The sequence below is a fragment of the Rhododendron vialii genome, chromosome 11a (genome assembly GCF_030253575.1).
Source record: "Rhododendron vialii isolate Sample 1 chromosome 11a, ASM3025357v1".
In the NCBI taxonomy this organism is placed as follows: Eukaryota; Viridiplantae; Streptophyta; class Magnoliopsida; order Ericales; family Ericaceae; genus Rhododendron; species Rhododendron vialii.
This window is the reverse complement of record NC_080567.1, coordinates 30,655,989-30,683,432: the sequence shown is the minus strand read 5'-3', so window position 1 is coordinate 30,683,432 and position 27,444 is coordinate 30,655,989. Positions and strand designations below refer to the sequence as shown.

Below are 27,444 nucleotides of genomic sequence, written 5' to 3'. Positions count from 1 at the left end.
TTACTTACCGGTATGGAACGGTATTGATATCCTCGATCACAATAGTACAAAAATAACCACCACCGCTTACACCTAGACGTAAGCATTTCGAGACAAAAAGCATAGACTCTAATAGAACATATAGCAAGCAAAATACTGTATTAAATTGATTTAATTGAGGCTGGCTCCACATTGAGAGTTTGAGTTAAAAGAGTGTATTTAAGAGAGTTTTCGTACTCTTTCCTAATGAGCAATTGCCAAAGCAGCTTTGAAACCAAAAGCCACTTTATGATGAAAAATTCAAAGAAGTCGGCTACATGGTGCTTGACAAACGGAATTCTTAGTGGCCCACTCTACAACAATCCAGATTCCCCTACTATGAATGAGATAAGCTTATCCCCTCCCCATTTGCAAGAAATGGTTCCTTTTACCCTTTCGTTGCCTTGTTTGAATTTGGTTTTTAGATAATGAGTGAATAGAGAAATTAGGGGAATAATTGAAAATATGGATAATGAGTGGAGAGAAATAGAGAGAGAAATAAAAATAATGATTGAAAAGAGAATGAGAATAATAATTAAAAGTAGGGGTAATGAGTGTTTTTTTAGTTGAAACTTTTTTTTTTAAATTTCATCCAAACAAGGCACAATTGAGCACTTCAATTAGACATCTAACATTGTTCAACTTTCTGCTGGTAAAAAAAGACACACTGTTCAACTTTGTTGCTGATTAAAAGATGCCAAGACACATTGTACAACTAACTTTGTTGCTGATTAAAAGATGCGAGGACACATTGTACAACTTTGTTGCTGATTAAAAGATGCCAAACCCAGGATCCCAAATGACATCAATTTGGATTAGCTCAATTTAAACATGGGAATCTAAATAGTTCCGCATAAACCTAGATCGGCTCGATTGCATCTCGACTAATCTTGTAGGTCAATCTCACCTTCCAGTAACAAAGGCTCATTGCTGGCTGGGAATCGTTGGATCCAAAGATCCTGTAGGGCGGGCTGTCTTATAGGATCTGTTCAATGCATCTGGACTGTTCATCTTGAGAATCATATCTGAACCATTAATTCCCAAGATGAATAGTCCAGATGCGACTTACAGGGTACCCTACAAAAAGCCGCAAGACAGAATTGCACCCTACAGGTCATGTAGGCAGCTCGTCTTACAGGATCCCTGGATCTGGGAATCATTATTGCACAAATTTTATGTTCTAAAGCCAATGGAATGGAACCAGTCCAAACCGACCGTTGCCAACTCTACTGGCCATAGCAAAACCTTTTCATATTCTCCACCTTAAAATAAACCATCCACTACACTACCCCCTCTTTATATCATTCTCCCCTCCCCTCCCCCCTTTCCCCATCTATACCACCAACGCAAAACACACCAAAGGAGAAGAAGAAAAATGGAAGAACTCATCTCCCAATTCACCTTCCTCTCCGATCGGTCACTCCAAGACAAGAACTTCGATCCGTCCGCGATCGAGGATCTCATGAAACTCTTCGAGGTCGAGGCTTACAAGTCGTGGGTCGCAATGGAGCTCGACCAGCAGAAAGAAGAACAAGAAGCAGTGGACTCCGTGAAGGAAGCGGAGGAGTGGTTGGACTCTGCCATGGAAAGCGCCATGGCGGAGTTCCGGCGGTTCGAAGAGGAAATGGACCGAGAGGCCGAGGAAGAGCTGCGGGGTTTGGTTCAAGTGGGTGAATCTGCTTGGAAGGTGGGAAAGTTGATGGAAAATGCAGCCACCGTTGCTTCCAAGAGGTACATCGAGGCTGCGATGAATTCGGCTGGCGCTTCGATGAGATCGGCTTGGAAGGGGATTTCTTCGAATTCCAAAAAGGTTCATCCTTCTTGAAGGGTTTGTTTATCTTGTTTTCGCTGTGTTTATGGTTGTATGCAATTGTATTGTTATTGAATGAACCAATTGATGGAGTATCATTTGGTGTTGGAGAACGGTAGATCCACCAAATGGGTTTTCAGGAAAATAAAATCAGGTAGCATTGTACTGGAATAAGGTAAGCTATGTTTTGCTCAATGAAAAAATTGAGAAAGCCATGGTATGTTGCCAAGCACCCCGCTTGGCAGCGGTGCCGACCGGTCCATCTGGCCGCTCATCTCAGCAATCGACGGCTCCGAGCAACGGACCGTCCAAATTTTAATGCACTTGGATTAGATCCAAGCCGTCGGTGCCAAGATGGGCGGACGGATGGGCCGCTCGGCACAGCTACCAAGCACCCGTTCCGGTACACCGTAAGGTCAAATATTATATTTTTTTTTTGGTGTATGTTACACGTAATTTCGATCTATATCACAATGATTTTACATATTCACTTATATCAAGTAAAATAATGAAAAACCAAAAAGAGAAAAAGAAAGAGTGAAACAAAGGATATTTGCGGATCAAAAAAAAAAAAACAAAGGATATTTCACAATTGTCAATATAAATGCATATACATTAATTTCGGTCTGAGGCGCAAAAACAATGCTATCTTTTAAGGAGATTCAAGTCCTCGTACTTTGTGAGAGCTTGATCCACTGATGTTGCAGAACTCCTTATCTAGCGTGTCTCCTCCGGGATACAACCCCCCGAGTCCCTGACTATTCTGTCGTGTTCGCTCTCGTTACCGTGCACAAGTTAGAACCAAAAGCTCCACCCCTAGAACACCATTACATCATTTTGCTTGTTAATCTCTCTTTAACTATGTACAGAAATACAGAATATGAAGCAGTACATGAGAACCTTGATCACACTAGAGTTCTTGATTCAAATAGTAACTAAAGTCCCAATAGAATAATTTGACATAAATCATATAATCATGACCCTTACTCGGGTTATTCTCAGTTTGGAGGGCTGAGACTGCAGACTGAGAATAACCCGAGCAGCACCATCCACTAATTAAGAAAGGAGCAATTCAACCGTTTACATGAGCAAGTATCGTCCAGAACTTGTTTGTCCAAGTGAGATAAAAAAAGAGAGACTGATTTCAATCAGTAAAGAATAAGAAAACGGGAAAAGAAAAAGATTTTGATAGATTTTTCAATGGAAGTGCGTACAGAAAAAGTCAATAATCCATATGCACTTTAGCTGTCACTTAATGTAAAACAATTCATGTTTTTTTACAAAAAAACAGAAGTCGGGTCGAATTCAATACATCAATGAAATAGATTGTTGAATTAATTTAGACAATTCGAAAATATGCTATTTGATGGGCATATCCAAGATTTTGCAGCTATTAGGCACATCACCAAGTGATAGGCCGAAACCAGAACTCATTGTATGTTCATCTCTTTCTTGTTTGTTCATCACACTCACACCCGTTGCTATCTCATGAGTTATTATCTCCTTCCGCCTCAAATCAAGAACGGTGAGGTCTTCGGGCAATCTAGATTGAGGTGCCAAGTACGTGAAAGCAGGATCTTCACCAGAGAAATCTATGTTCGGTAAAGATTTTTGACTTCCCAATAACAAATTAAAGGGTCACGAGGTGTATCACTAGACTCAACATTACATTCACTAGAAAAACACTGAATTTCAGAGTTTTCTCACGACCTTCTTTTTCCAATTGTTGTGAATCTTCAATCGAGAATACAGAGTCTTGATTCCCTTGGAGAGAATCAGAGGGCGGAGCTTCATGAAAACCTAACCATATATATATTTTTTTTTTTTTGGAACTAACTAAAGCTTCATTCGCATTAATGCAACCAAATCTTTTTACTATTTTGAATACCATCAACAACTATCCTGCCCAGTTGGGCCCAGAAACTAAGGGGTTAATTACTTGTTGCCCCCTTTATCTATATACATTTTTTACTTTACCCCTTTTTACTATAAAACGCTACAACCTACTTCCTTTATCTTCCAATTCCTAACACATAAGGTCTGCCGTTAACAAAAGATATGGCAGAGCCACTGCCCTTATATTCATCCATACTTAGGGGTTGTTCGGCTAAATAAGTTATTTGGCTTATTTTTTTTTGTCATTATTCAATTTTTTTTTCGCATTTGTTAGTTTTTATCAATTTTTTGGGGTTATTGCTTCGTCATGACGAGAAGAATCTAAAAAGTACTCCCTCCGTCCCGATTTGTTTGTCCATTTTTGAAAAATCAACTTTTTAAGGGAACATAATGATTGCTCTTTAAGAGTTTTGATTTTTCAAGAATACCCCTCAATTTCCTAGCATTAAATGGGAGTGGACATTCTCCAATGCATTGTTTTTTGAAAGAGAAAGGTCATTAAGAAAATTTTAACAAGTCAAACTCATATTGGACAAATATTTTGGGACACTTAAAAGTCAAAAAGTGGACAAACAAATTGGGATGGAGGGAGTAAAAAATTACGATCGAAATCTATTTTTTTTGAATAAAGACAAAAATAAGTCAATAAGCCAATTTTTTCGTCTATATTAAAAAAAATTGGATTTCGATTGTAATTTTTTACTTTTTAGTTTCTTTTTGTCATGAAGAAGTAATAATTCCAAAGAAAAATTGACAAAAAAATTAACAAATGCGAAAAAATCTGAATAAGGACAAAAAAAAAAGTCAAGTAACTTATTTAGCCGAACAACCCCTTAAAACAAAATAGGTAACTAAGTTTGGCAATTGGCATAGGAGAATTCATAATTCATCAAAAGATAAGGCTACAAGCCTACAAGCCTTAGTGAATTACTTCCAACTTGTCAAGTTTTCAACAAAATATGGCAGAGCCACTGCCCTTACATTCATCCATACTTAAACAAAATAGTTAACTAAGTTTGGGATCCCAGACTAACGGCAGACCTTATGTGTTAGAAATTGGAAGATAAAAGGGGTAGGTTGTAGCGTTTTATAGTAAGAGGGGGTAAAGTGAAAAACGTGTATAGATAAAGAGGGCAATAAATAATTAACCCGAAACTAAGACCTGATCACTTGTCTAACATACAATCACATACTACTACCGAAATTCCTGGCCCTTATCCTACGGTGACCTTAGCCATAGTCGAGAGACAAACGCTCTGAAACATGATAAAGTCTCCGGATGTGTGATGATCTTGATCTCATCAAAAGCCGAATTAGCTTTTCATCGACACGCCACACCCACTTAGAGGTGCGAGAAGAGTCTGACTTTGTTGTAGCGACCGGAGTGAAGAAATCTTCAGCAAACTTTGGAAACGAAATCTTTAGTGTGCACACGAGGTAACTGGCTGCCAAATGGAACAAAAATTAAAGAAAAACAATCACCAAGCGAAAAGAGGACCTATGAACCGCCAAAGAGAAGGGAAAAAATGCAGACTCGTAATGCAAAAAATGGCTATTGAAGAGTTCTCATAGTTTGAAATATTATCAAGGTTATTTAAGACATTTTTATTTTTTTTTGCTTAAGCTAACAATCACGAAATGCATATTCTAATGGTATCTACAACCTACACTCTATATCGAGTGCAATTTTTTTCACCATCTTCAAAGCAGGTGAACATTACCCTATCTCTTATTGGTTGAAATTGTGTGGACCTCACCACAAAGTGATGTCATGCTCTATATCTCATTTTCATAAAAAAAGAGGATATTCCCCCCCCCCCCCCCCCCCCCCCCCCCCCAAAAAAAAAAAAAAAAAAAAAAAGAAAAAAAGAAAAGAAAAAAAGAAGGTGAAAGTTATAATTTTTACTTTTTCAATTTGTCTTGTTGAGCCAAATTAATAAACCACAAAAATTTGACGCAAAACTAACAAATGCAAAAAAAAATTTAATAAGGAGAAAACCAAAAAAACCCCAAAAAAATCCAACACAAAAAGCTAAGTAAAACAACACTTCCAAATAGGTCTTTATTTATGTTTTGATAATCCTTCCAAATAGCTCTCGCTCATACTATATGTCCCTACTAGTATCTGTCATCCAATGAGTATAAAAAGAAATTTAAAACAGGTGGGTGTGCAGAAAAGTTGAGTGTAACATTTGGGTGAGGAGGGAAATGAAATATCTTGTATTTAGAAGGTCCTCCAGGATATTCTCACAAACCACAAGGGCCTTCAACGTAATCTATATAAACCCTTTCGAAAATCCTTCTCAATCCGTATCCCTCCCTCACACTCTCTCTCTACAGGGTTTTACAGCTCAATCGAAAATGGCGACCACTCGCATGATCTTAACCCGCTCTCTCTTCACCACCAAGCGAACTCTCTCTTCCCTCCTCTCTCGCTCCTCCGTCGTTTCTCTCTCCGCCCCTCCCCCCTCCCCCCTCATCTCTCCTCCTCCCTCTCCATTCTCCGCCCGCTCGTCGCCATCGCCGCCAACTTCCGCCGACTATCTCCGTCGACCACCGCGCGCGGCTACGCGACCCGGAGAGCGTCTTCGTCTCTCAACAATCCGAACCAGCCTCCCAGGAGACGATGCTGCCCGACGGTTGCAATTTAGGCTCCGTCCCTGCAAAGGTTGTTACTTTTTTAACTACTTATTTTCCACTTTACATCTCATTCTCTCACAATATATCTCTTTCAATTAAAAAAATAAGTACTTATTTAAGTTAGTGGAACACACCCTTAGAGCACTGGCTTGTCGTATTGGAGGAGCCCGAGGCTGACCCCACAAGGGATGAAATTATTGACAGCTACATTAAAACCCCAGCCGAGGTCGTGGGGAGGTTTGATTTTCTCTTTCTCTCGCCGTCTCGTTAGATTTTGTTTTCTGCTGTACTCTTGAAATTGCTTTAAATGGTTTGATGTGACATTTCTTTGGTCCATCATAAGGCCTCGTTCATTTGTATGTACAAAAAGGGAAATGATAGTTCCTGCAACTTTCTTAGGGTGCGTTTATGGTATGTTATTGGACTACTGGCTAATGATAATAGTTAGATTTTTCCACTAAATTGCATTTTAGTTAGTTATTGGACTACTGGCTAATGATAATAGTTAGATTTTTCCACTAAATTGCATTTTAGTTAATGTATGTAAGGAGAATGACCTGCCTAGAAACCCCTTAAAAACGTGGGCTTTAGTCCATTTTATTTAGTGGAAATGCCCCCTTAGTCTCTGATTATGAAGAAAGTTTTGGAACTTACGATTTTAACTGTCCCCCTTTTCTGGAAAATGCCTACAAACGAGTGGCTCGGCTCGTTTGGTGCACAAACCAAGCTCGAACACCTCGATAATAACCGAATTTAAACTAACTCTCGAGCTCGGCTCGTTTAGTAAACGATACTAACACGCTGAGCCAAGCCTGTAACGAGCCGAGCCTCGGGTGAAGTACTGGCATTACTAAGTTAGCTCTAGCTGTGGCTCGTGTACAGCTCGGTGAATCGTTTGCAGCCCAGGCTACAAAATGGTACATTATGTATTATTAGTGGCTTTGGCAAAGCATTTCAAGTGCCAGTGTTGATGTGTTGATTCCTATATCATGCAATTTCTTAATAATTTTTGACGAGTAATGAAAGGATGATTCTTTTTTCAATAGATTGCATTTTTTTGGGGTGAACCAAACTTCAATTTTACTTGTGTTTTCTTTTCAGATTTGTTTCTCAAATGCCTGATTACTATTGGGGACTTGTGAAGAAGTATGGAATGTCTAATGTTTGATTTCAATCTAGTTCTTTACTGCAGGAGGAAGAATTTCACAAGCTAGCCGATTCCACAATGCATGACCTGTTAGAGAAATTAGAGGTGAGAAATAAGAATTGGCGACGAAATATCTGTTTTCTGTTTTTGATCTGTATATCCGATATTGTTCGAATAGATGCAGTCCAATAGTTTAGGAATAGGATATACCTGATTTATGAGTTCTCCAAAGCATTTGTTTTGGTAGTTAGTTTTTAGTGTTGGCAATTTCTGGCCTTAAAAATGACAGGATTCCGCTAGGTTGTTGGCACATGCTATGTTCGATTGTTTTAGTAATGTTTAAATGAAGAAATCCCTTCTTTCTTTCAGCTATCCCACCGTAACCCTCAACTTCAGTTACCCTCAATTTCAAACCATATTTATGCTTTTGTGTGGATGTTTTGGTGGATGATTTTTTTTTTTGAAAACTAAGAATCTGTAGACTAAGAGCAATGGATATATCTGTAAGCATACCGGTTACAGATAACAGAGGTTTTTGGCATGCGTTTTTCGTTAACTGCGTAGTATGGATATTGTTATTTATCCATGCTCTTGGAGTGCAATGAAAGTTACTGGTGCCTGTTCTGTTGTTTAACATTCTCATATTTTCCTCCCTGACAGGGATATGGGGATTCGGTTGATATTGATGATTTTGATATAGATTATGGGGTGAGAATTCCTGGTCATTGCTCATCACTCAACCTTTCAGAAGATTGGTGTTTGTTCTAACATACACAGGGCATGTACTTGGCAGAACCAGGTATTAACCCTAAAGCTGGGGACTCTGGGCACCTATGTGGTGAACAAACAAACACCCAATAGACAAATTTGGATGTCTTCCCCCCTGAGGTAGTTACACTTCTCCGCTACATAATAATCTATTTCTATGCCTTTTGCCCTGTTAGGCTTGATGTTGATTTAAGTTATTTATGTAAAGATTGGCTATAGAATGGTTATCGAAGGATCTTTATTTGAATTTATCCGGCATTATACACATTTATAAAAAGTGAAATGTACATTGTATGCTTATGGTCTCGAGTCTTGACTCCTGACCTCTAGGGGGAAATCAGTTACAGCCAAGGGGATTTAATATTAAAAGTAACCACATTGGACTTGTCACGAGATCATTCCATTTGTGCTGATTACCTGATTTGATTTGGAAATGGTTTAACCATGCTTATCCTTGCATGAAACACTGGTAGTTCTTTTGTTAAAATAGCGGGAAAATTTGCTTCCCTATTTATGGATTTGATTTGTCAACTATGTTTTGGTCGTTCTGAGTTTCTTACAGGCCCTGTCCAGAAATGTGGTCTCAGACATTTTTGTTATGCGCTGGGAGTAACATAAGTGCATAATCTACCCTTCGAAACTTTTTCTTTTGACAAGTCAACTACCCTTCCAAACCCAAGTAACATAAGTGCATAATAGTGACCAGATGGCACTGTAGCTAGCAGATTGAGGATTGTAAAGTGGACCATTTTAAATTTACAGAACATGGTCGTCTAATAAGATTCTTGAATTGATCTCCACACTGCCGTGTGAGCACTTGTAATGCGTGAGAAACACCGGATTGCTCCAACAGCTACAGGCACATGCGTGCATGTTACACACTCATAAGTCCCATGGAGTTTCGACCTTGGGTGAAATACCATAAGCCTATAATGTTGGTCCACTGCCTTGTACTTGCTTTGTAAGCAACAAACAACTTCTTCTTAACCAGGCATGAATCAATTGAGAAATGTTAATATGATGTTCATATAAATACTTTCAAATAGGGTAAGTTGTGCTCCCTCTCTCGGGTTATTTTCGCAAAGGATGCTTGCATGTTCTTGAATTACACGGCCAAATGTGACTGGCTTTTGGCTGGTACAAACAATTATTGGACAATTCTTATGGAAGTTATTGTTTTAGTAATCTACTGATCGTGGGCAATTACTTTGTACTATGATTTCTTCCTGAGAGTTTATATTCTTGATGCAGTGGTCCATCCAGGTTTGATTGGGATCGGGATGCTCAAGCTTGGATTTATAGGCGGACTAAGTCAAATTTGTTCGAAGTTTTAGAAAGCGAGTTGGAGCAATTGTGTGGTCAATCCATCAATCTTTCTTAAAGCTCTTATGATCACCATAACATATGGTGGAAAGTTTCTCCTCAGAGTTGCCCAATGGAGGTTTGCGATTTGGTCATCGATTGGGCTATATTTTCTTCTCTCTCTTTTCTGTATTAATAAAATTATATTCCTAAATAAACCATGGGTTTCCAATTTAGCCCCTATCTTGAATTAAATATTTTTAACTGTACTGTTCCTCAATTCTTGACCTTTGGACACCTCAAAGCTAATCCTATGGTACTGAACTTTGTGTTGGCAAACAGTCTGTTTGCTTTTGGACTTTATGTTTTGCCATGTTTTGGACTGAGGTAGAAAGTCCTCATTGTGACCGTCCATTCGATGGTTCGGATTTTCTCATAAACTTACCGGTAAGAATCATAACTCTTACTGGTAAGAATTAGGTAACTCTTACCGGTTGAAGTTTAAAAATACATCCAAACCATTGATTGCAACAAATGAACGGTTATGATGGGGACTTCCTCCAGTTCAAAACATGGAAACAAACATGGAAACATGGACCGGAGAGGATCCAGATCCTTAGGTTATGGACCTGGTTGTGACAAGGCCATCGCCAAAAAAATAACTCCAATAAACAGTATCTGGATCCGAGGGCTGATTAGTTGGATGAATATGACCTATTTGATGAACCCCGTAGTTGTTACTTGATTACCCTTGTTGAAGCCTAGAGATTTGTCCAGGCAGACTACGAAAGGGAAACCCCGTGAAAGGGTGGCAACATGAAATGATCTGATTTCTTGCAATGTTCGATAATTGTTTCAAACAGGCACACTGTCGAATTAGCATAATTTTCTGATAGCACAATGATCGACATCCTCGAGTTCTAGATTGTTTTTTGCAACTCGAATTTCATGTTCTCACCCCTCTCGATTTTGTTATCATCTCTGAATGTTTGAAACCCCTCTAGCTTTAAAGACTCGTATAGGTGATCGGTGAACTTTTTACGGGTGCCTAATGCCCTAGAGCTCAAGAAAATGTCGTACATGCCTTGAAATTTAGGATTCGAATAGGAAGCCAACGAAGAATGCATGGCTTGAGCTTTGATATCTGAACAAATTGGTTTTTTTAAAGAGCACTTATCTTCTTTACAAATTCAATGGTTTGGACCATCTTGTTGTGGAGAAATCTCATGAATTAAGCTCTCAAAATGGTCACAAACTTTCAAGACAAAAGGAAAGGAGAAAAATGTTGAACCCAAAAGTGAACAAGAAATATGTGATTGTAGAGGGAGAGGAGGAGTGATAGCTGAATACAACGCATATGCATGCCCAAAATAAATACTATTAAAAAGGGCAATAAAAAGGATTTGAGACTCAAAGGTAGAGAAGAAAATCACACCGCATCCCATGTGGTCAGACGATATGGGATAAAATCCAATCTAAACGGACCCATAAAGTTAGAAAAGAAAATCTGGTGAGAACTTATTTTTAAAGAAGACTTTGCGAATAACCTTAGTGGTTCGTTTGGAATTTATGAAAAAGAAAAGAAAAAAAAAAGAAAAACAATTTTCTCTTATTTAGTTTAAAAAATAGTAGAGAAGAAAATAAGATACTAGGAATCAAGAATGGTGAATTTTCTTGTTTTGTTTCGTTTGGTGTATTTTGTTTTTGTTTATCGTTTTCTGTATTTTCGGATCGGTAGCATCCGCTTTTATTGTACTCTATTTTTCTTATTTATTACCATATTTAATTGTCCACTACGGTTTTACGTGCATTTCAACGGTTTATATCTCTCAACGTATATTGCTAAAATATGCAATATGTATCTTGTTTGATAGATCTAAATTTTTTCTATAAGATAATGATTTCGAAAACATAAAACACAATATAAGTCGAGAAATATAAACCGTTGGAAATACACGCAAAAAACGTAGTGGACAATTAAATAAAGACGGAGAGAGTATTTGGTAAAAAAAAGAGAAAAGAATGGTGAATTTTCCTCTACACTATCCTCGTATAAAAATTCTATCCACCTTAGGTGGAAATCATGGGTTTTCCACCACCACCAATTGTGGGCCCCGCCGTATATTTTTTTGTAATCCGAATTGTTTATCTTGTAGAGCTCGCAGAATAGTATATTTTGGCAAAAAACAAGTTTTATCAGACATGGATAGATATATAAAAAATTGAATTTTGGTTTATAAAATCAACGGTAAATAAGTTTAAAGTTAAACAATACATGAACGTCTATTTTATAAACTAAAATTTAATTTTTGATGTACCTATTGATATCCGATAAACATGATTTTTTAAGTCTACATATTAGGGGCTGTTTGATAAAACTGAAAACTGAAACTGAAAGCTGAAAAATTAAGTACTGAAAACTGAATGCTGAAATTTTTAAGCTGAAAAGCTGTTTGATAAATATATTAAGTACTGAATTAAAAAAATGATGAATTAATTTTGTTCTAATTCTATCTTAATTTACTAACGGTCACAATATACTTTTGGTAATGGTGGTGGAGTGGTGGTGGGGGAGTGGTGGAGGTAGTAGGAGTGCTGGTAATGGTGGTGGTGGAGTGGTGGTGGTGGTGTAATGATGGTACTGGTGGTGGAGTGGCGGTGGTGGAGTGGTGGAGGTGGGGGTGCGAGCGGTGGTGTGCGGTGGTGTAATGATGGTAGTGGTGGGGTGGTGGTGGTGGTGATGTGGTGGTGGTGGTGATGTGGTGGTGGTGGAGCTGGTGGTGGTGGTAGTGGAGGAAGTGGTGGTGGTGGTGGAGTGGTGGTGATGGTGTAGTGATGGTAGTGGTGGGGGAGTGGCGGTGGTGGTGGAGTGGTGGAGCGATGGTGGTGGTGGTAGGAGCGGTGGTGGTGGTGGTGTAGTGATGGTGGTGGTTGTGGTGGAGTTGTGGTAGTGGTGGAGTGGGGGAGCTGAGGGTGTGGGTGGTGGAGCTGCTGGTGGTGGTGGTAGTGGAGGAAGTGGTGGTGATAGTGGAGGGAGTGGTGGTGGTGGTGATGTGGTGGAGGAGGAGTGGTGGTGGTGGAGGTGGTGGTGGTGGAGTGGTGGAGGTGGTGGTGGTGGTGGAGGTGTTGGTGGAAGTGGTTGTGGTGGTGGTATGACGGTTGAATGTAAGTACACAAAAATTCAGCCAGAATTAAGTAGCTCAAAGCTACTTAATTTTTTTCAACTTTTTAGCCTATATTTTAAGTGGTACTTAATTTGTTAAGTAATATGAAATGTGATTATCAAACCTACTGAATCACTTATTACTTAATTGATTCAGTATTAAGTGCTGAATTTAAGTTATCAAACAAGTCCTACTCTACAGATCCTACAAGATAAACGGTTTAAATTACTAAAAAAAAAGTCACACGATAAGGTCCGCAATGGGCGGTGAAAACCTGATAGTTTCCCCAGTTTCCCCCTAAGGTGTAAAGAATTTAAACTTATTTTCAAATCCACAAGCTCCAAACGGCCCCAAAGCTTATGCGGAGTAGATTAGAGTAAAGTACATTTAGCCCCCCTAAACTATGAATTATTTCCCAACATATCGCCGCCGTCTGGACACAGAATAGAGCAACCCCCTAACCCTCAATTCCTCCGTCGCGACCAGACTATCGCATTTTCTCATCGCTAATTTTTCCTCTCTCTATGAAATTATCGCCATAACACAGGCCTCATTCGTCTGATCGATTCATCTCAAGGTAAACCCCGTTAAAGGTCTTCAAAAGACTTCGGATAAGTTATAGTGTTAATCAGTGAGAGCAGGTTAATTTTGTGAGTGATGTTGTTTGTGTTGCATAATCAGTTGTGGTGGTGGTGAAGAAAGAGATATGGCTAGGGATGAGGATTTGTCGCGGTCGCGGCCGTACAGGCGGAGGTATTCGCCATCGCCATCGCCGTCGCCTGTGAAGCACAGCAGGTATAGCAGGAGAAGCCGGAGGGATAGAAGCCGATCTCCGTATTCTTATACCAGGTGATACCCGATTACTTTGTCTAATTTAACTGTGGAGATTCACATCTGTTTGAGCGGAATCGAATTAGGTTACAGATTTTTTGTTGCTTAGGTTATGCATACACTCAGAATCATTCGATTACAGATTTGAGTTTTCATTTAGCTCGGTATGAAGTGAATACACACAGTGACACAGTGACACACACTAACAACAACAACAGTATCCATAGAATCCCCAACTGAAGGGGTGTGGGCAGGGATGGATTAGAGACTGACTTAACCTTTGGTGTTATATGCACACGCTAGCACACGCTATGTGTGGTTGAATCAGCAAAGACATGCAAGATATGAGAGTGTAAAATGGTGTTTTTCTGTAACATAGATCATTATACATGGCTAACCGAATATAAACTTATGCGTAAAGGGTGTAGAATAAGCCAAAGCTTGTACATTGATATTATTAAATTCTTGCACAAAATGGCATGCCTATGCTACAAAGCAATTTAGGCAGCCTCTAATCACCAAGTTCAGTCTTACTACTCCCTACGTTATGTGATTTGAAACTTTATAGCAAAGCCACATCTGAACATCATTTTCTCCAAGAATGACTGCAAATTAGTCATCAATAAGTGTTAGAAGAGTGTATAAAACGACTTTGCTACTTCTTTTCTCCTTTCTATTCTTCCAGAAGTCATGTAGATTATAGACACGTAGGCTAGCTGCCATGGCCACCAATAAAAACTGCCTTGTGTGGATTTTGACAAACTAAGAATTAATAAGAAATCCATTGCAAAAATAATGAAATGAAAAGGAAATGGATCAATCTTCAGTGTTTGACTATGTTCTTTTTCCTCCTTGGCTGCAACTTCTACATGTGTAAAAACATACCTCCATATCAACTCCCAAAGGCATGCCGATAGTTTGAGTAGTCATTTGGATTGCTAGTCCTTGTGTATCCAAGATCACCTATCTTGGACGGGGTCATTACACGAAGTGTGTTATCCCTTCACATGCTCCACGCAAGAAAATGTATTCCTAAATTAGGTCCTCCCTCATCATTTTGTAGTATGCAACCAACTTGAAATCAATTGGTAATAAGTGGAGAGGTTGACAAGGATAATATACTAGTTTAGGAGGCACCATATACCATTCCCATAGGATACACGAGCATTTTGCTAAAATTTTGGTCTGTTGCTTTAAATGCAGACACCAATGGTAGTCAAATTTACTGTTTTACCCATATAAAGCGTGATGAGAAGGCTAAGCATTTTGATCATTCTAGAAAGAAATGTATTCATCAATGGATTGATAGGGTTTTCCTCTCATCATAAAAGGGATGGGGTACAATTAGGACATAGGGGTGGTGTAAATTTTCTTTTGGGCCAAGAAACACGAGCGTGCGAGTGCCAAAATGGAATAGACTAGGGGTGATACCGGTCCGGTTTCGACCGGTTTGAGTGTATTTTTCGGTCGAAACCGGATATCCGGTTTGAGATTTTTAGAAACCGGAACCGGTTGAGATAAAACCGGTCCGGTTTTGACCGGCTCAACCGGTTTCGGTCCGGTTTATCCGGTTTTCATTCATTGGCCATATTTTTTGCTCAACACATCAAAAAATTCACAATTCAACTCATAAAATATCAACCAAAAATCTATAATTCAACCCTTTTTTTTGGGCCCAACAAAAAAGGATCAATTTTGAGCCCAATACATAAAAAAAAAATCCATAAAAACATAATTAAGCCCATAAAAATAGTTTTTATCTAATAAATATATTTATTAGACCAATATACACCACAAAATATCAACCAAAAACCCATAATTCAACTCCTCCCCTATGTTTTTATATATATATATATATATGTGTATATATTATACATATATATAACCGGTTCCGGTTTCAACCGGTTTTTAAAACACATAAACCGGATCGAAATTATTTTTTCGGTTTATAAAATTTTATAAACCGGAACCGGATCGAAATTATTCAACCGGTTTAAAAAATCCGGTCCGGTCCGGTTTTTCCGGTTTCGATCAATTTTCCGATTTCGAGTAACAGCCCTAGAATAGACAAATGAATAATTACATATCGTGTCAGAGCTAAAGATTACAAGCTATTTAAACCTCTAAAGTGATTTTGGAGTATTTCAATGTAAAAATTATTGTGTTTTATTAAAGTCAATTAGAACTCCGTCTGGTTCGTGCTTAGAGTCTTATCTTTATTTTCCAGCCGGTCCCAAACTCGGATAAAGGAGAATGGTTGTGTGTTAGGTAGATGATAGCCAGTACGTAAAAAAAAACCCGTCAGATCTTTATGACATGAATCCAAATATCATTACGAGACATGCTAGGGCGTTCCCTTTAAGCGACGTGTTGTGCCTGCCTTCGGCTGCTTCAAAAAATGAGCAAGGGGCGCCACACCGGCGCCCGGGTGTGGTGATAAGTGAGCAAGGGTTCTCGCGCGTGCCTGGACGAGCGTGGGTAAAGAAGTTAACCCAGGACTATATGATTCGTTTAGCAACTTGGAATATAGGGACATTAACGGGTAAGATTAGGGAGCTAGTTGACACCATGCTTAGGAGAAGGATTAGTATAGCTTGCCTTCAGGAGACTAAGTGGGTAGGGGAGAAAGCTAGGGAGATAGAGGACACAGATTATAAGCTTTACTATACGGGTAAGGATAGACATAGAAATGGGGTAGGTACCGTAGTAGACAAACACCTGAAAGATTTGGTAGTTACAGTAACGAGGAAAGGAGATCGGATTATTTCAGTTAAGCTTGTGATCGGAGAGAGTATAGTTAATATTATTGGTGCTTAGGCTTGGATGATCTTACTAAAAAGCAATTCTGGGAGCAGTTGGATGACGTGGTTCAAGGGATACCTCTTGGGGAGAAGCTATTTATAGGAGGCGATTTCAATGGCTTTGGATTTCATGTAGCCGACCCCAAGTGATTGGGACGTAAGGCTCGGTTTGGTTTATTAAAGTCAATAAGATTTATAATTTGATAATGAATGCGAGAACATTGATACTCCATGGCAAACTCAACAACATCTAGGATTGTAGTCGTAGACCCCATGAAACTCAAAAACTTTTAGGGGTAGTACGGTAGTAGAACAACTTTTATATCTTTTGGGTAAACCCCAAATGACATTGTTTTACTTTATCGATTAGAACTACTAGTGAGTATTGACATTTTACACCTGCTGCAAAGAGAAGTGTAAGCCCTGTTTAAACGAGTATTTAGTTCTGATTTTGCTTTTGTTTGCATAATCCATGAAACGCCATCGTTGTGGATACACATATGCAATTTTGCTATACCCTACTCGTGATATTTTGGAGAAAGAGAGAGAGAAGGAAATGTCACGATTTAAATGTGTGATGTTGGGAAAAAGAGAGAGAGAAGGAAATGTCCGATGTACGATTTGGTATCTACTGTTTTAGCAAAATGATTCACAAGTGGATTATCCTTTGAAAATTGCTGATTGGATTACCTTTAAACCAAAACGTGGAATAAATTCTTGCATTAAATTTAGCCTTATGGTGACTACTTTTGCCGAGATTCCAATAATCTTAGTTGTAACGTCAATATTTACTGGCCACAATAGCCAAACAATCTTTTTAGGCAAATGATAGCTAAGAAGTTAATTATCAAGAGGTCATTTCCATAAATATGGACGGTTTTCACGTTAATTATTACTTGACTAGTTGCATTCAGTCATTCACACTGATATGAGAATCCAACCAACCCTTTTTGTGGATGCCACCCAATAAATGAAAGATTTGCTAAGTTGGCTGTGCTAGACAAAGGGCACGTTCGGCCCCTGCCTCTCAACAGTATAGAAGATCGCATGAGCAAAATCTCTCAAGAAGCATCTTCATCTCTCCCTCTCTCCCTTTCAACCCCACTTCCCCCTAACCGACTGCAGCGAATCCTCTACTCTCCACATCCTCCCTGACCTGCAACAAGCTTTTATCATTTATGTTGGTGTAAATCTAGGCCTCTTTGTCCCCTCCATCTACCTACCATACTCGAGGCCTCAGGGTTTTGTGGTAGTATTGGAGGTGGTGAGGAGCATCGGCTGGAGGAGGTGCGGCTTCCAATTTGTGGAGGATTTGAAAAGTCGTAAGGTTCACTTGGATGGTAATTTCTCCCATTTGATGGAGGCGTGTGGCAAAGGCAATTGGCTTAAAGGAGAGGCTTCTGGTTTTGGTTGTCCTCTCCAAGGTTTAGAAACTCGGGTCAACTGTCAACTTTGGAGTGACCTGTCTGCGTAGTGTGATTGCGATGGCAATGACAGGCGATAACACTCGTGCGAGGTCAGACGCTAATCAGCTTGGCCTTCCATTGTCATTGTTGCTTGTCTTTCGAAATTCCTTCCGAAGGCGATGGGTCACACTATTGTTATCTACTGCTATTGCCTTCGAAATCGTGCTACACAGAGAGGTCACTCCAAAGTTAATGGCTGGCGCAAGTTTCTAAACCTTGGAAAGGAAGTTGAATCCTGAAGGCTCTTTTATGCCAGTTGTTGTTGCCATGTAGCTTTCAGCAGGGGGACGTTCCCATCCTATTGGACCCTGCAACCGTCCAAATCCTTTGCAATATGGTGGCCGCTCCTCATGGCCTTGCTCCTATCCGCTCCAATATTATCACAAAACTCCATCCTTGAGGAAGACTTGGAGGCAGAGGAGGAAAGTGGGTTGAGGAGAATAGGTAAGACTTGGTTTAAGCCAGTGCAGAGAGAAGTGATTAGAGATTGGGCAAAGAGGTAGGAGTGGAGATTGCAGGGATGTTATGAAGACGGGCTTTTCCACTTTTGCTAGCTGGTCTAGATAGATTTAGGAAAGAATGTTCCTTAGTTTATAAAGATTATGTCTTAGTTGTAAGTGGATTTCCCAAGGCATGGTATACCCTTGTACTCTTCTTAACTCTGTAAAGAAACGTACTTGCGAATTCAAATTGGAACTGCAATGATATTATATGGTGATGCAAGAGTAATCAAGGTGGGATGTTTTGCAAGTTTCTAGAATAATACTCCCTCCATCCCAAAATGTTAAAGACCTTTTTGGGATAGCGTGCTATTTTCAAGTGCATATATCTTTCAATGTGAATGTTAAAGAATATGCAGTATGGATCTTTTTGATAGATTTTAATTAGTTCTATTAAACAAAGTTTTTAAAATCCCATAAACTTTATAAATCGAAAGATATAAGCAATCCAAAATGGCACGCAGTACCAAAAAGGTCAAATATTTTGGGAATGAGGGAGTAAGTCCTTTTAAGATCTCAAGTCAATCTGTTGAGAAGTATTAATCCTTTTCCCTTTCAACAATTCAAACTAGCACCAGAAAGTAGACAGAGAATGCCCTTACAATCCACGGTACAAAGCTAGAAACACAAGAAATTTTCTTCTTGTTTCTCAAACAAATCTTTAGCTGTCATACATCCTTGAACCATATTTCTTATTAACATTTGGCCTCATAGAAATCGTTACTGCGAATTTCCTTTATATCTATGTTGCTGCCCTACCTCTACATTTTCACCAAAAGTAGCAGCTGTTCCCTTGTTCTACGTCACATCATCGGCTCCTTAGACCTAAATTCCGACGGACAGCCATTGGAGCAAGAAAAAAAGTTTGCGCTCAAAGTTGTTTGTGTACTTTGATTTTGTCAAAAATATGAAGAGCCTGTTGAATAAGTAGCTTGTTAGGATTGTCAATTGTGTTTGAACCAGTTCATCTACTTTCTAAGCATTCTCTCTTGGATAGAATTTAGAGTTAGTCGTCATAAGTTTTGCCAATATAGCTGGTTTTGATCCTGAGACTCACCATCTTATGTGTTTCTTTTCCTTATAGAGGAGAGTGAAATTTGAATCTCCTCATTGGGGGAATGTGACTTAAGCCAAATGTGTCCCCTGGGAAACATAGTAATACCATTTATACATTGACATACATGTGGAGGATGGGCTTGATTCTTATCTACTCCAACTCTTCTAGCTCCCAATTATAGGCTAATGAGAGTAAACATAGTCAATACAAAACTATTTTTTGTATGTAAAAGGCCTATGACGAAGTTAGAATCATAAGCACGTGGAGTTCTATGTCTTAAGAAGGTACCAAATGCCCTATCATGTCTTGATAAGAAGTTAAAATGACCATATAGAACAATAATGGATGAAAGCATGTCCAAACGACCTCTCCAATGCACCCTTTTCTAAGTTTATTTTCTTTATATTACTTTAAAATACCCAGGCTAAGTTATTTGGTGACTCCCCATTTCCTTCTTTGTTCCCTGGTTAGAAGGTGGAATGTGGCGCTATTTGGTACTCTCCCAAAGATGAGCATTTGAGTTTCAATGTGAAAAAAATGGACAGGATCAGCCAGTATTAGCTCTCACATGATACTGTAGAAGCCCGAAAAAAACACGTTGGGAAACTAAATAAATCTGATCAAAATACTCAACAGTAAAACGTTGGCGTTGGCATTGTTATCCGCCCATGAATTGGGTTTTGAGGGACGCACACAGGTTATACACTTATAATCTCAATCCTTTAGTTCAAAATAACCCACAACAAGTAGGAATAACAATCCCCAATAACACATCATACCAGTGTCATCTTATCAAAAGAAAACACAAATCCACTGTTTGCAAACAAGCGAATCCAGTAATCAAACCCTCTCTATGCATAACACGTGTCGATTCCTATGTACAAACATATTTGTGCAGAAATAGAAAAAGATACAATGAGGGGACTGATCTTAGCATGGTCATCTTGAGGGAGCATTTGAGGGGGAGTTGAGAAAGGAGGAGTAAGTCGTCAGAGAGTTTTGGTCAGATTTTAGGGTAGAGAAGCTTCTGGCTGCTCACATGGATAAAAATTCTGATACTGAATTGGGAGCAAAACTATATTCTCTCAGGAGTTCAGAGAAATTGTATAATGCTATTGGAAGTGAGTGTGTTCTTTTTTCTCGTGTAAGAGTTATATTCTTCATCTGCATATCAAGAAAGAAAAAAAAAAGTTTTCATCTTTATTCACATTCTTCGTCAAATTCGAATTTCCTTTTGGGAAATGAATTGCCATAATTGAATATGATTTTCTTTATCATGCTGCTCATTTAATGGGCTTGTTTGTTTTACTTCTTATGGCAGACATATATTGATAGTTGTGTACTGACTCTTGGTATTGGTTATAAAGTTGTGGCATTAAGAGTTCTTCTAAAATAAATAATTCTTTTAAAAAAAGATTAAGATTTCTCACTTTCCATGACTATGCTTACGGGTGATGACCATATCACCATAATTCTTCTAAAAGTAATCCCAGTTTTGGTCAATCTGATGACCGTGCCTTCAAGTTGCAAGCAAGAGTTTTTGGGAAGGTGACTTCTGGGGGAGTTTTATCTGTTGTGCTAAATATCAGTAATATGCTAAAGAGAGTATTTGTAGCATATCAAGAGCATTGTGAGTGAACAGAGTTCATTTAGTTTTCCTAGAAGTATAAGAAGGTCGAGGTGCTTCCCTTCCTATGGGTAGTCAGCAGGTGACGTTTGTCAATGAGGGTGGCTTCGTTGCTCGATTCTATGGCGGTTCCATGTGATACAAGTGGGAGCGCTCAGTTTAATGTTTGAGGCAACTGTACACGCTTATGTACGTACTGTGCTGGATCATGGTCAGCATGGTGCTATGAAATAGGATTCCCAAAATTTTAGTTGCTGCTCAGTAACTTATGTGTGTTTACATAGGCAAAGAAGTCGTTCAATTTCCCCTCGACGCCGCAGAAGTCCATCTCCAACTCCAAGACGGCACAAGACTCGGTCTCCAACACCAAGACATTATAGGAGACACAGAAGTATTAGTACTTCATTATCTCCTATAACTAAATTGCGCAGTCCAAGTACTGGGTCAAAAGAGCACAAAAATGCTGGTGTAAAAGTGAGAAAAGAAGATGAAGAAGAGAAGAAAAGGTAGATTAGTTGCCTTATCTCCTTAGTGATTCACTTTATCTAAAAACATTTGTTTTCCTTCTCCATATCTTTAGACTCAATTTTTTGTCCTTTTGGTACTGTTCTGTGCAATTTGAAAGTAAAAGGGTCACAGTTATGCTGGCATTTTTTGTGAGGTGCAGAGAAACTGCAACCTTGACATCATTTTGGATAATGCAGAAATTTTAGGAACCTTTAATTTCCTTATTATACTTATTTTCCCCCCAGTATACTGCTTTATTTCCCAGTATATTTCTGCTCATTTTTTTATTTCCGCATTTCTTTTGCCTGTGATTTTATCCTTTATGGAAATAATAGACATGATATTTTGTTGCAACTTCTGTTTGTCTTCTTGCTTCATCTAGGCCTTGGGTTGTATGTTTCCTTTTTTATTTCGTGATCTTCATCACTACATTTCTTGGTTTTGCATGAGGTCACGGTTGAGAAGGTATCATTTATTGATTTGTGTTGTTTGTGCCTGCTTTTATTCAAGGGTTAAATACCTAGACACCCCTCGAAGTTTACCTTTTTGTCTCGCTCACCCCCTCTTAGAATTTTGCCTATCGAAAGACCCCCTCATTAAAGTTTTTTTTGTCTTGTAGACGCCTTCTGTCAAGGTTCCTTCTAAAACTGTTAAATTTTTTTACTTAAATTCTGTTGAAAGTTATAAAATGTTCTGAAATTGCCCCCATCTCTCTCTCTCCCCCCCGAAATCACCACCGCCACCAGCCACCACCGACCGCCGGAGACTGCTGGCGACCACCATCAACGCCGGAGACCACCACCCATGCCAGCAACCACCACCATCGACTGGACCAGCTATTTTCGAACCAAAAACTGTACCTATCAAACTCGAAATCAACCAAAACCCCACAGATGGAACTTGAAAACACCAAAATAATCTCAAATCGAGTTTCAAAACCCTGATTTGAGCCATTTCGAAGGGTGTTCGACTTGATTGAACCTGTCCGAGCCCTAATCAGACCTCAAACGTGTAACCTTGATTCGAGTTGTTCCAGAGTCTTTCGAACCCTAGTCGTGCGTGTAACCTTCGATTCAGCCTTCGCAAACCCTTATCGCACCTGTCCCACTTGATTTAGACCAGATTCAGTGAGATTTGAACTAGATGCTGCTATTTTCGAAGGCTTTTGACAGGATTCACACCTGGGTCTGTCGATTCGAGTGCCCAAAAGACTCGATTAGAACCCTAAATTGCGTATCTCCATCAACACTCCCAATGATTATGCAGAGAGAGAAGTGTTTGGAATGAGATGGTGTTCGGTTGTGGTGTTTGGCCATGGTGAATGGCGTGATGGTGGTGGTGATGAGGAGAAAAAGATGGTGTTTGATGGTGGTGAATGGCGTGATGGTCGTCGGTGGTGGAATGAACTGGTAAATGGCATGATGGTGGTCTGGTGTGGTATATATATATATGTAAGTGTAAAATGGACTTTTCATGCATTCCGTCCAACGGTGTTAGGTCCTCCAAGTGAAAACTTTAAAGTTTTAAATGAAGGGGTTTGGCTGTAGGCGAAATTCTTAGAGGGGGTGAGCGAGACAAAGAGGTAAACTTCGAGGGGTGTCTAGGTATTTAACCCTTTATTCAATCCTTAGGATTTGGCTCTCTTTATTGTCCTCTCCCTTTTCTTATTTTTCTCTTGTCTTGAATCCTAATTCGTCTTATGGGTTCAGAACATTAATTAACGATCTTCTATCCTTGAGGCAGAATTGGGTTTGCTAACTCCTGCTTGCTGAGCCAAAAAAAAAAAACTCTTGCTTTATGATCTTACTTTTCCAACAAAAAGTAAGATATACTTGTTAAAGCATCCAATTCAAAACCAATTGGTAATGAGTGAAGAGGCCATCCAGGCTCATATACTAGTTTTTGTAGGAGATGATTAACCGATGTGGGACATTTTCCAACACTCCCCCACTCCCCCTCACATGCAACTCTCGATTTGTGGAGAGGTCAACAAAGGATCCGGAACACACGGATCACAACGAAACAAAGTGCAACTATGACACAAACAAAGGGGAAAAGTCTCCGAAAACCTAGCTCTGATACCATGTTAAAGCATCCAACTCAAAAGCAATTGACAATGAGTGGAGAGGCCGCCCAGGCTCATATACTAGTTTTTGGAGGAGATGATTAACTGATGTGGGACAATTTCCAACAATACTGACCCTTAATAGGGCTCACACTCATTAGGAGTTCCTTTTTAAGAAATCTAAGACTGACTAGTGTCAGTTTAGCTTCTCTTTTTGTAACCATTTCGGTTGTCCGTATCTTTTCCTCGTGGGAACTATGAACATGACTTGTCTTATATGTCGAGGACCTAGTGAGAAACAAGATGGGAAAAGAAAAGATTGCATTGGCTGGCCTCTAGGATTTGGTTAAGTCTTTGGTAAAAGTAGAGGGAAAGGTCTTGCCTTAACGATTCTGCCTAAAATTGCACAAATTGGTTTTTGTGGTGCAAGATTTTTCCCTTTCCATTTCCCTACCCATCTCTCTCTCATCCGTCCTACCAAAAAAGAGGGGATGCTTCTTTTCTTCCCCTCTTCTTTTTGCTGAAACCAACATAAATGTTTCCTATGAATCGTTTTGCAATCCGTGGAATCACTGTTTCTTTCTCCTTCCTTTCTGACACCTAAAGTTAATCGGATGAACAATATAGGGGCATATATATAAAACAAATTAGGATTTGCTTTGATAGAATGCTAGTTTATTACGAGGATTGAAGTACTATGATGATTAGCTTTAAAACTGCCACAGGTTACTTGACATCTTTCTCCACAGGCTTATTTGAAGGAAGATACTGCTATAGTTCAACTTGTTATATTTGATGATCACTTGGATGCCTCTTTTATCTACTGTTCGCCAGTTTTGAAACTCATTTGTTTGGATCAGGAATCGGTTAGAGGTATGCCTTAAAAGTGTCGTCATGAAGGTTAGTTTGCAATTCATTATATAATGCTTAATCTGAGAGGAAGAAAGGACGGGGAATGCTATGACAATTGTCTTTTCACTTTTACTATTAACTGGCTTGAGGCATTTTTTTAGTTTTCTACTTTTGGGAAAGAAGCTTCAAAGGCAGGGTTTCACTGACTGGCCCGGCCTCAGCATTTCTCGAATTAAGAAACACTTTATTTTCCTCCCACCATCAGTGGCTATTTCCTGCTTAACTTTTTGATGGTCCACAGGCGTCAACAAGAGGCGGAAATGAAACTGATAGAAGAAGAAACTGCAAAAAGAGTGGAAGAAGCAATACGGAAGAAAGTTGAAGAGAGCTTGGACTCTGAGGAAACTAAGCTCGAAGTACGGAGGCAATTGGAGGAAGGTAGAAATAAACTTCTTGATGAGGTTGCGGCTCAACTTGAAAAAGAGAAGGAAGCTGCTCTCATTGAGTCAAAGCAAAAAGAGGCAAGTACCTTAAATGTGCCATTGCAACATCACATTCTTTAAAAGCAAGTACCTTAAATGTGCCATTGCAACATCACATTCTTTAAAAGCAACACAGGTGCTTATCATTGGGACAAATCCACAATCACACCCTTTAGGTGCTTCAAAAGGTTTTCCATTTCCAGTTCTTTCTGTGCTGTTGGCGGCTTGGCAGTTATTTACCAAACATTTGATTGAATCTAATATGGACAAGATTGAGTTGCCTTTTAAGGGGAAGACACGATTGTTCTAGGATAGTGCCATAACTTCCTCTAATTGATAAATAAACGGATTTATGCAAAACATGGAAAGTTAATTGGGTCAGATTCATGTACAATAATGAGTGAAAATTCCATCTGCGTGCGCATGCCTTCAGAAGTGAAGTTGCAATGCGGTTTTGCTACTGCAGAGTCACATTTGGAACGCTGTTTTTTTTTTTTTTGCACTTAGCCCCATCCTACCTGCACACAGACTAAACCTTATCCAGTCAATTTGGGGATTCTAGAGACCAAGGGGTTGGCATAGTGCCGGGTTTGAATTATGTATTTTGTTTAGGGAGGAGCCATAATAAGTGTACCAAAGCAAGATACAGGTGGGGCCATGACTTATATTACATCAACATTTTTGTTTCATAATCCATGTATAATGATAACAACGGGGGCGATGTTATATAAGTAGAATAATTGGGGGCGCTCTCATGTAGTACATTGTAGGAAAATTGGAGGTGAGTAGAACTTTTCTAAACCTAGGGTGCTGTTCTAAATTTATTCATGAAACTACTAAAAACAGAGGGGGTGCCGTGGCCACCTAGGCCATTACGTAGCTCCGCCCCTGGCCTAGTGTTGCTCCATTGGCAAGTATACCTGCCGGATTTGAGTCTCCGATCTGTGAGTTGCAGTTTCCTTTTCCCCAACCCTGAGTAACAATGGTAGGGAAAAACTGTGTGGACGATTTTGTGGGTTTGTGCAGGAACAAGCTCGAAAGCAGAAAGAAGAGCTGGAAAGGATGCTTGAAGAGAACAGGAGGAAGGTGGAAGAAGCTCAGAGAAGGGAAGCTTTAGAGCAGCAGCGAAGGGAGGAGGAACGTTATCGAGAACTGGAGGAGCTTCAAAGACAAAAAGAAGAGGCAATGCGAAGGAAGAAGCAGCAAGAGGAAGAAGAACGTGCAAACCAGCTCAAGTTGTTGGGCAAGAACAAAACCAGGCCGAAAGTGTCGTTTGCAATTGGCTTCAAATGACTAATGAACAGTGTCCTTTATGCATGTGATCAATGAACGGCGATCTATACGTACTTATTGTTTGCTGTTTATGTTTGTCTTTTGATTTTCTAAGTTCGAATATGTTATCTTATGCTTTATCTTTATAAGAAAATAAGCTACTTGACTTTAGCTTGTAATTAACTTGTTTAAAGCTTGTATGAGATCAACTTGACCGATACGGAAACCAAGTTTGCACATGCATAAGCTAATATTCAAGACAAGTTAGAACAACTTATTGTTGATCTCGACTCTTTTTACAGCCTTGAGGATGGAAAGCCTAATTGGGCCAAGGGGTAGATTAGTTGACAATGTAACCGATCTCTACTCAAACCATGACCCACAATGGTTTTCCCTAGCTAGGGTCCAGCAGGATGGGCTGATCCAAACAAGGTACAACATTGGGCTTGAACTTGTAAGTCAAGATGGCACTGGTCTGCCTCGAGAACCCAAATCAAAGCTCAAACTCTAAGACCATTTGTTTTGAGATTTTGGGTTTTGGGAGTGGAGAGAGATAGATAAAGAAATGAGAGTAATAATTGAGAGAATTTATTGAGGACCGTGCGTAAAGAGAATTCCAAAACGAACATGGTCTGGGTTAGTTTAGTTTATATTTTGGGAGAATTTTTTGGGGTAGTAAGTGAAGAGAGGGGGTGGTTCTGAAAACCCAAATGTCGAAGATAACAAAGACTAAGTTGCTAAGGGAGCTTGAGCCACTTTCTCACAATTCTCAAGCAACTTCTGGGTTCATGATTTACCCGAAAAAAGTAAAAATAAATAAACTTCTAGGTTCAACATTATTGAATGAAGTTTTCACATAATTTCCAAGCCCATCAAAACTGAAGGAATCAAACAAAAAGAAACTTTTAAATGGGAAAGCCTCTTAATTTTCTTAAAGCCTGAAACAATAGTTGTAAAGGTGTGGCGAGTGCAGGTAAATCCCAATACTTTATTAGGGTTCTTCTCTACTCCTTTCTAATGGTGTTATTATTATTTTTTTTTACAAAAAGTCTAGGGTCACTGCATGCCTTTTGGGCCTAAAAAAATACAGAAAAATATTCATAAGTTTTGAAATTTTAAAATCAGCTCCAATGGATATCGGTAGGTATGTTTTTCGGAATTCGTAGGAACGAAACTGTTTAGTTTTACAGTTTCGTCCTACAAATTCAAAAAACATATCTACCGATATCCGTTGGAGCT

General features: G+C 39.2%; 4 protein-coding genes across 4 annotated transcripts; all 4 read left to right on the top strand.

Annotated features, from left to right (window-relative positions):
• Positions 1–1,184: 1,184 nt before the first annotated feature.
• LOC131308804 (uncharacterized) lies at positions 1,185–1,999 on the top strand. Its single transcript, XM_058335828.1, has one exon. It carries the CDS (start codon positions 1,394–1,396, stop codon positions 1,841–1,843), a length of 450 nt encoding a protein of 149 aa, XP_058191811.1. The 5' UTR covers positions 1,185–1,393; the 3' UTR covers positions 1,844–1,999.
• Positions 2,000–6,040: 4,041 nt separating this feature from the next.
• LOC131308803 (multiple organellar RNA editing factor 8, chloroplastic/mitochondrial-like) lies at positions 6,041–6,700 on the top strand. The gene is made up of 2 exons (XM_058335827.1): positions 6,041–6,392; positions 6,505–6,700. Exons 1-2 carry the CDS (start codon positions 6,086–6,088, stop codon positions 6,633–6,635), a joined length of 438 nt encoding a protein of 145 aa, XP_058191810.1. The 5' UTR covers positions 6,041–6,085; the 3' UTR covers positions 6,636–6,700.
• A 775-nt stretch (positions 6,701–7,475) lies between these two features.
• Positions 7,476–9,878, top strand: LOC131308801 (frataxin, mitochondrial-like). Its single transcript, XM_058335826.1, has 4 exons — positions 7,476–7,616; positions 8,172–8,219; positions 8,305–8,399; positions 9,531–9,878. The coding sequence occupies exons 1-4, from the start codon at positions 7,590–7,592 to the stop codon at positions 9,658–9,660; spliced, it is 300 nt and encodes a 99-aa protein (XP_058191809.1). The 5' UTR covers positions 7,476–7,589; the 3' UTR covers positions 9,661–9,878.
• Positions 9,879–13,080: 3,202 nt separating this feature from the next.
• Positions 13,081–26,480, top strand: LOC131308800 (uncharacterized protein At1g10890). The gene is made up of 5 exons (XM_058335825.1): positions 13,081–13,322; positions 13,427–13,594; positions 21,312–21,533; positions 24,753–24,972; positions 25,960–26,480. The coding sequence occupies exons 2-5, from the start codon at positions 13,452–13,454 to the stop codon at positions 26,224–26,226; spliced, it is 852 nt and encodes a 283-aa protein (XP_058191808.1). The 5' UTR covers positions 13,081–13,322; positions 13,427–13,451; the 3' UTR covers positions 26,227–26,480.
• Positions 26,481–27,444: the final 964 nt, after the last annotated feature.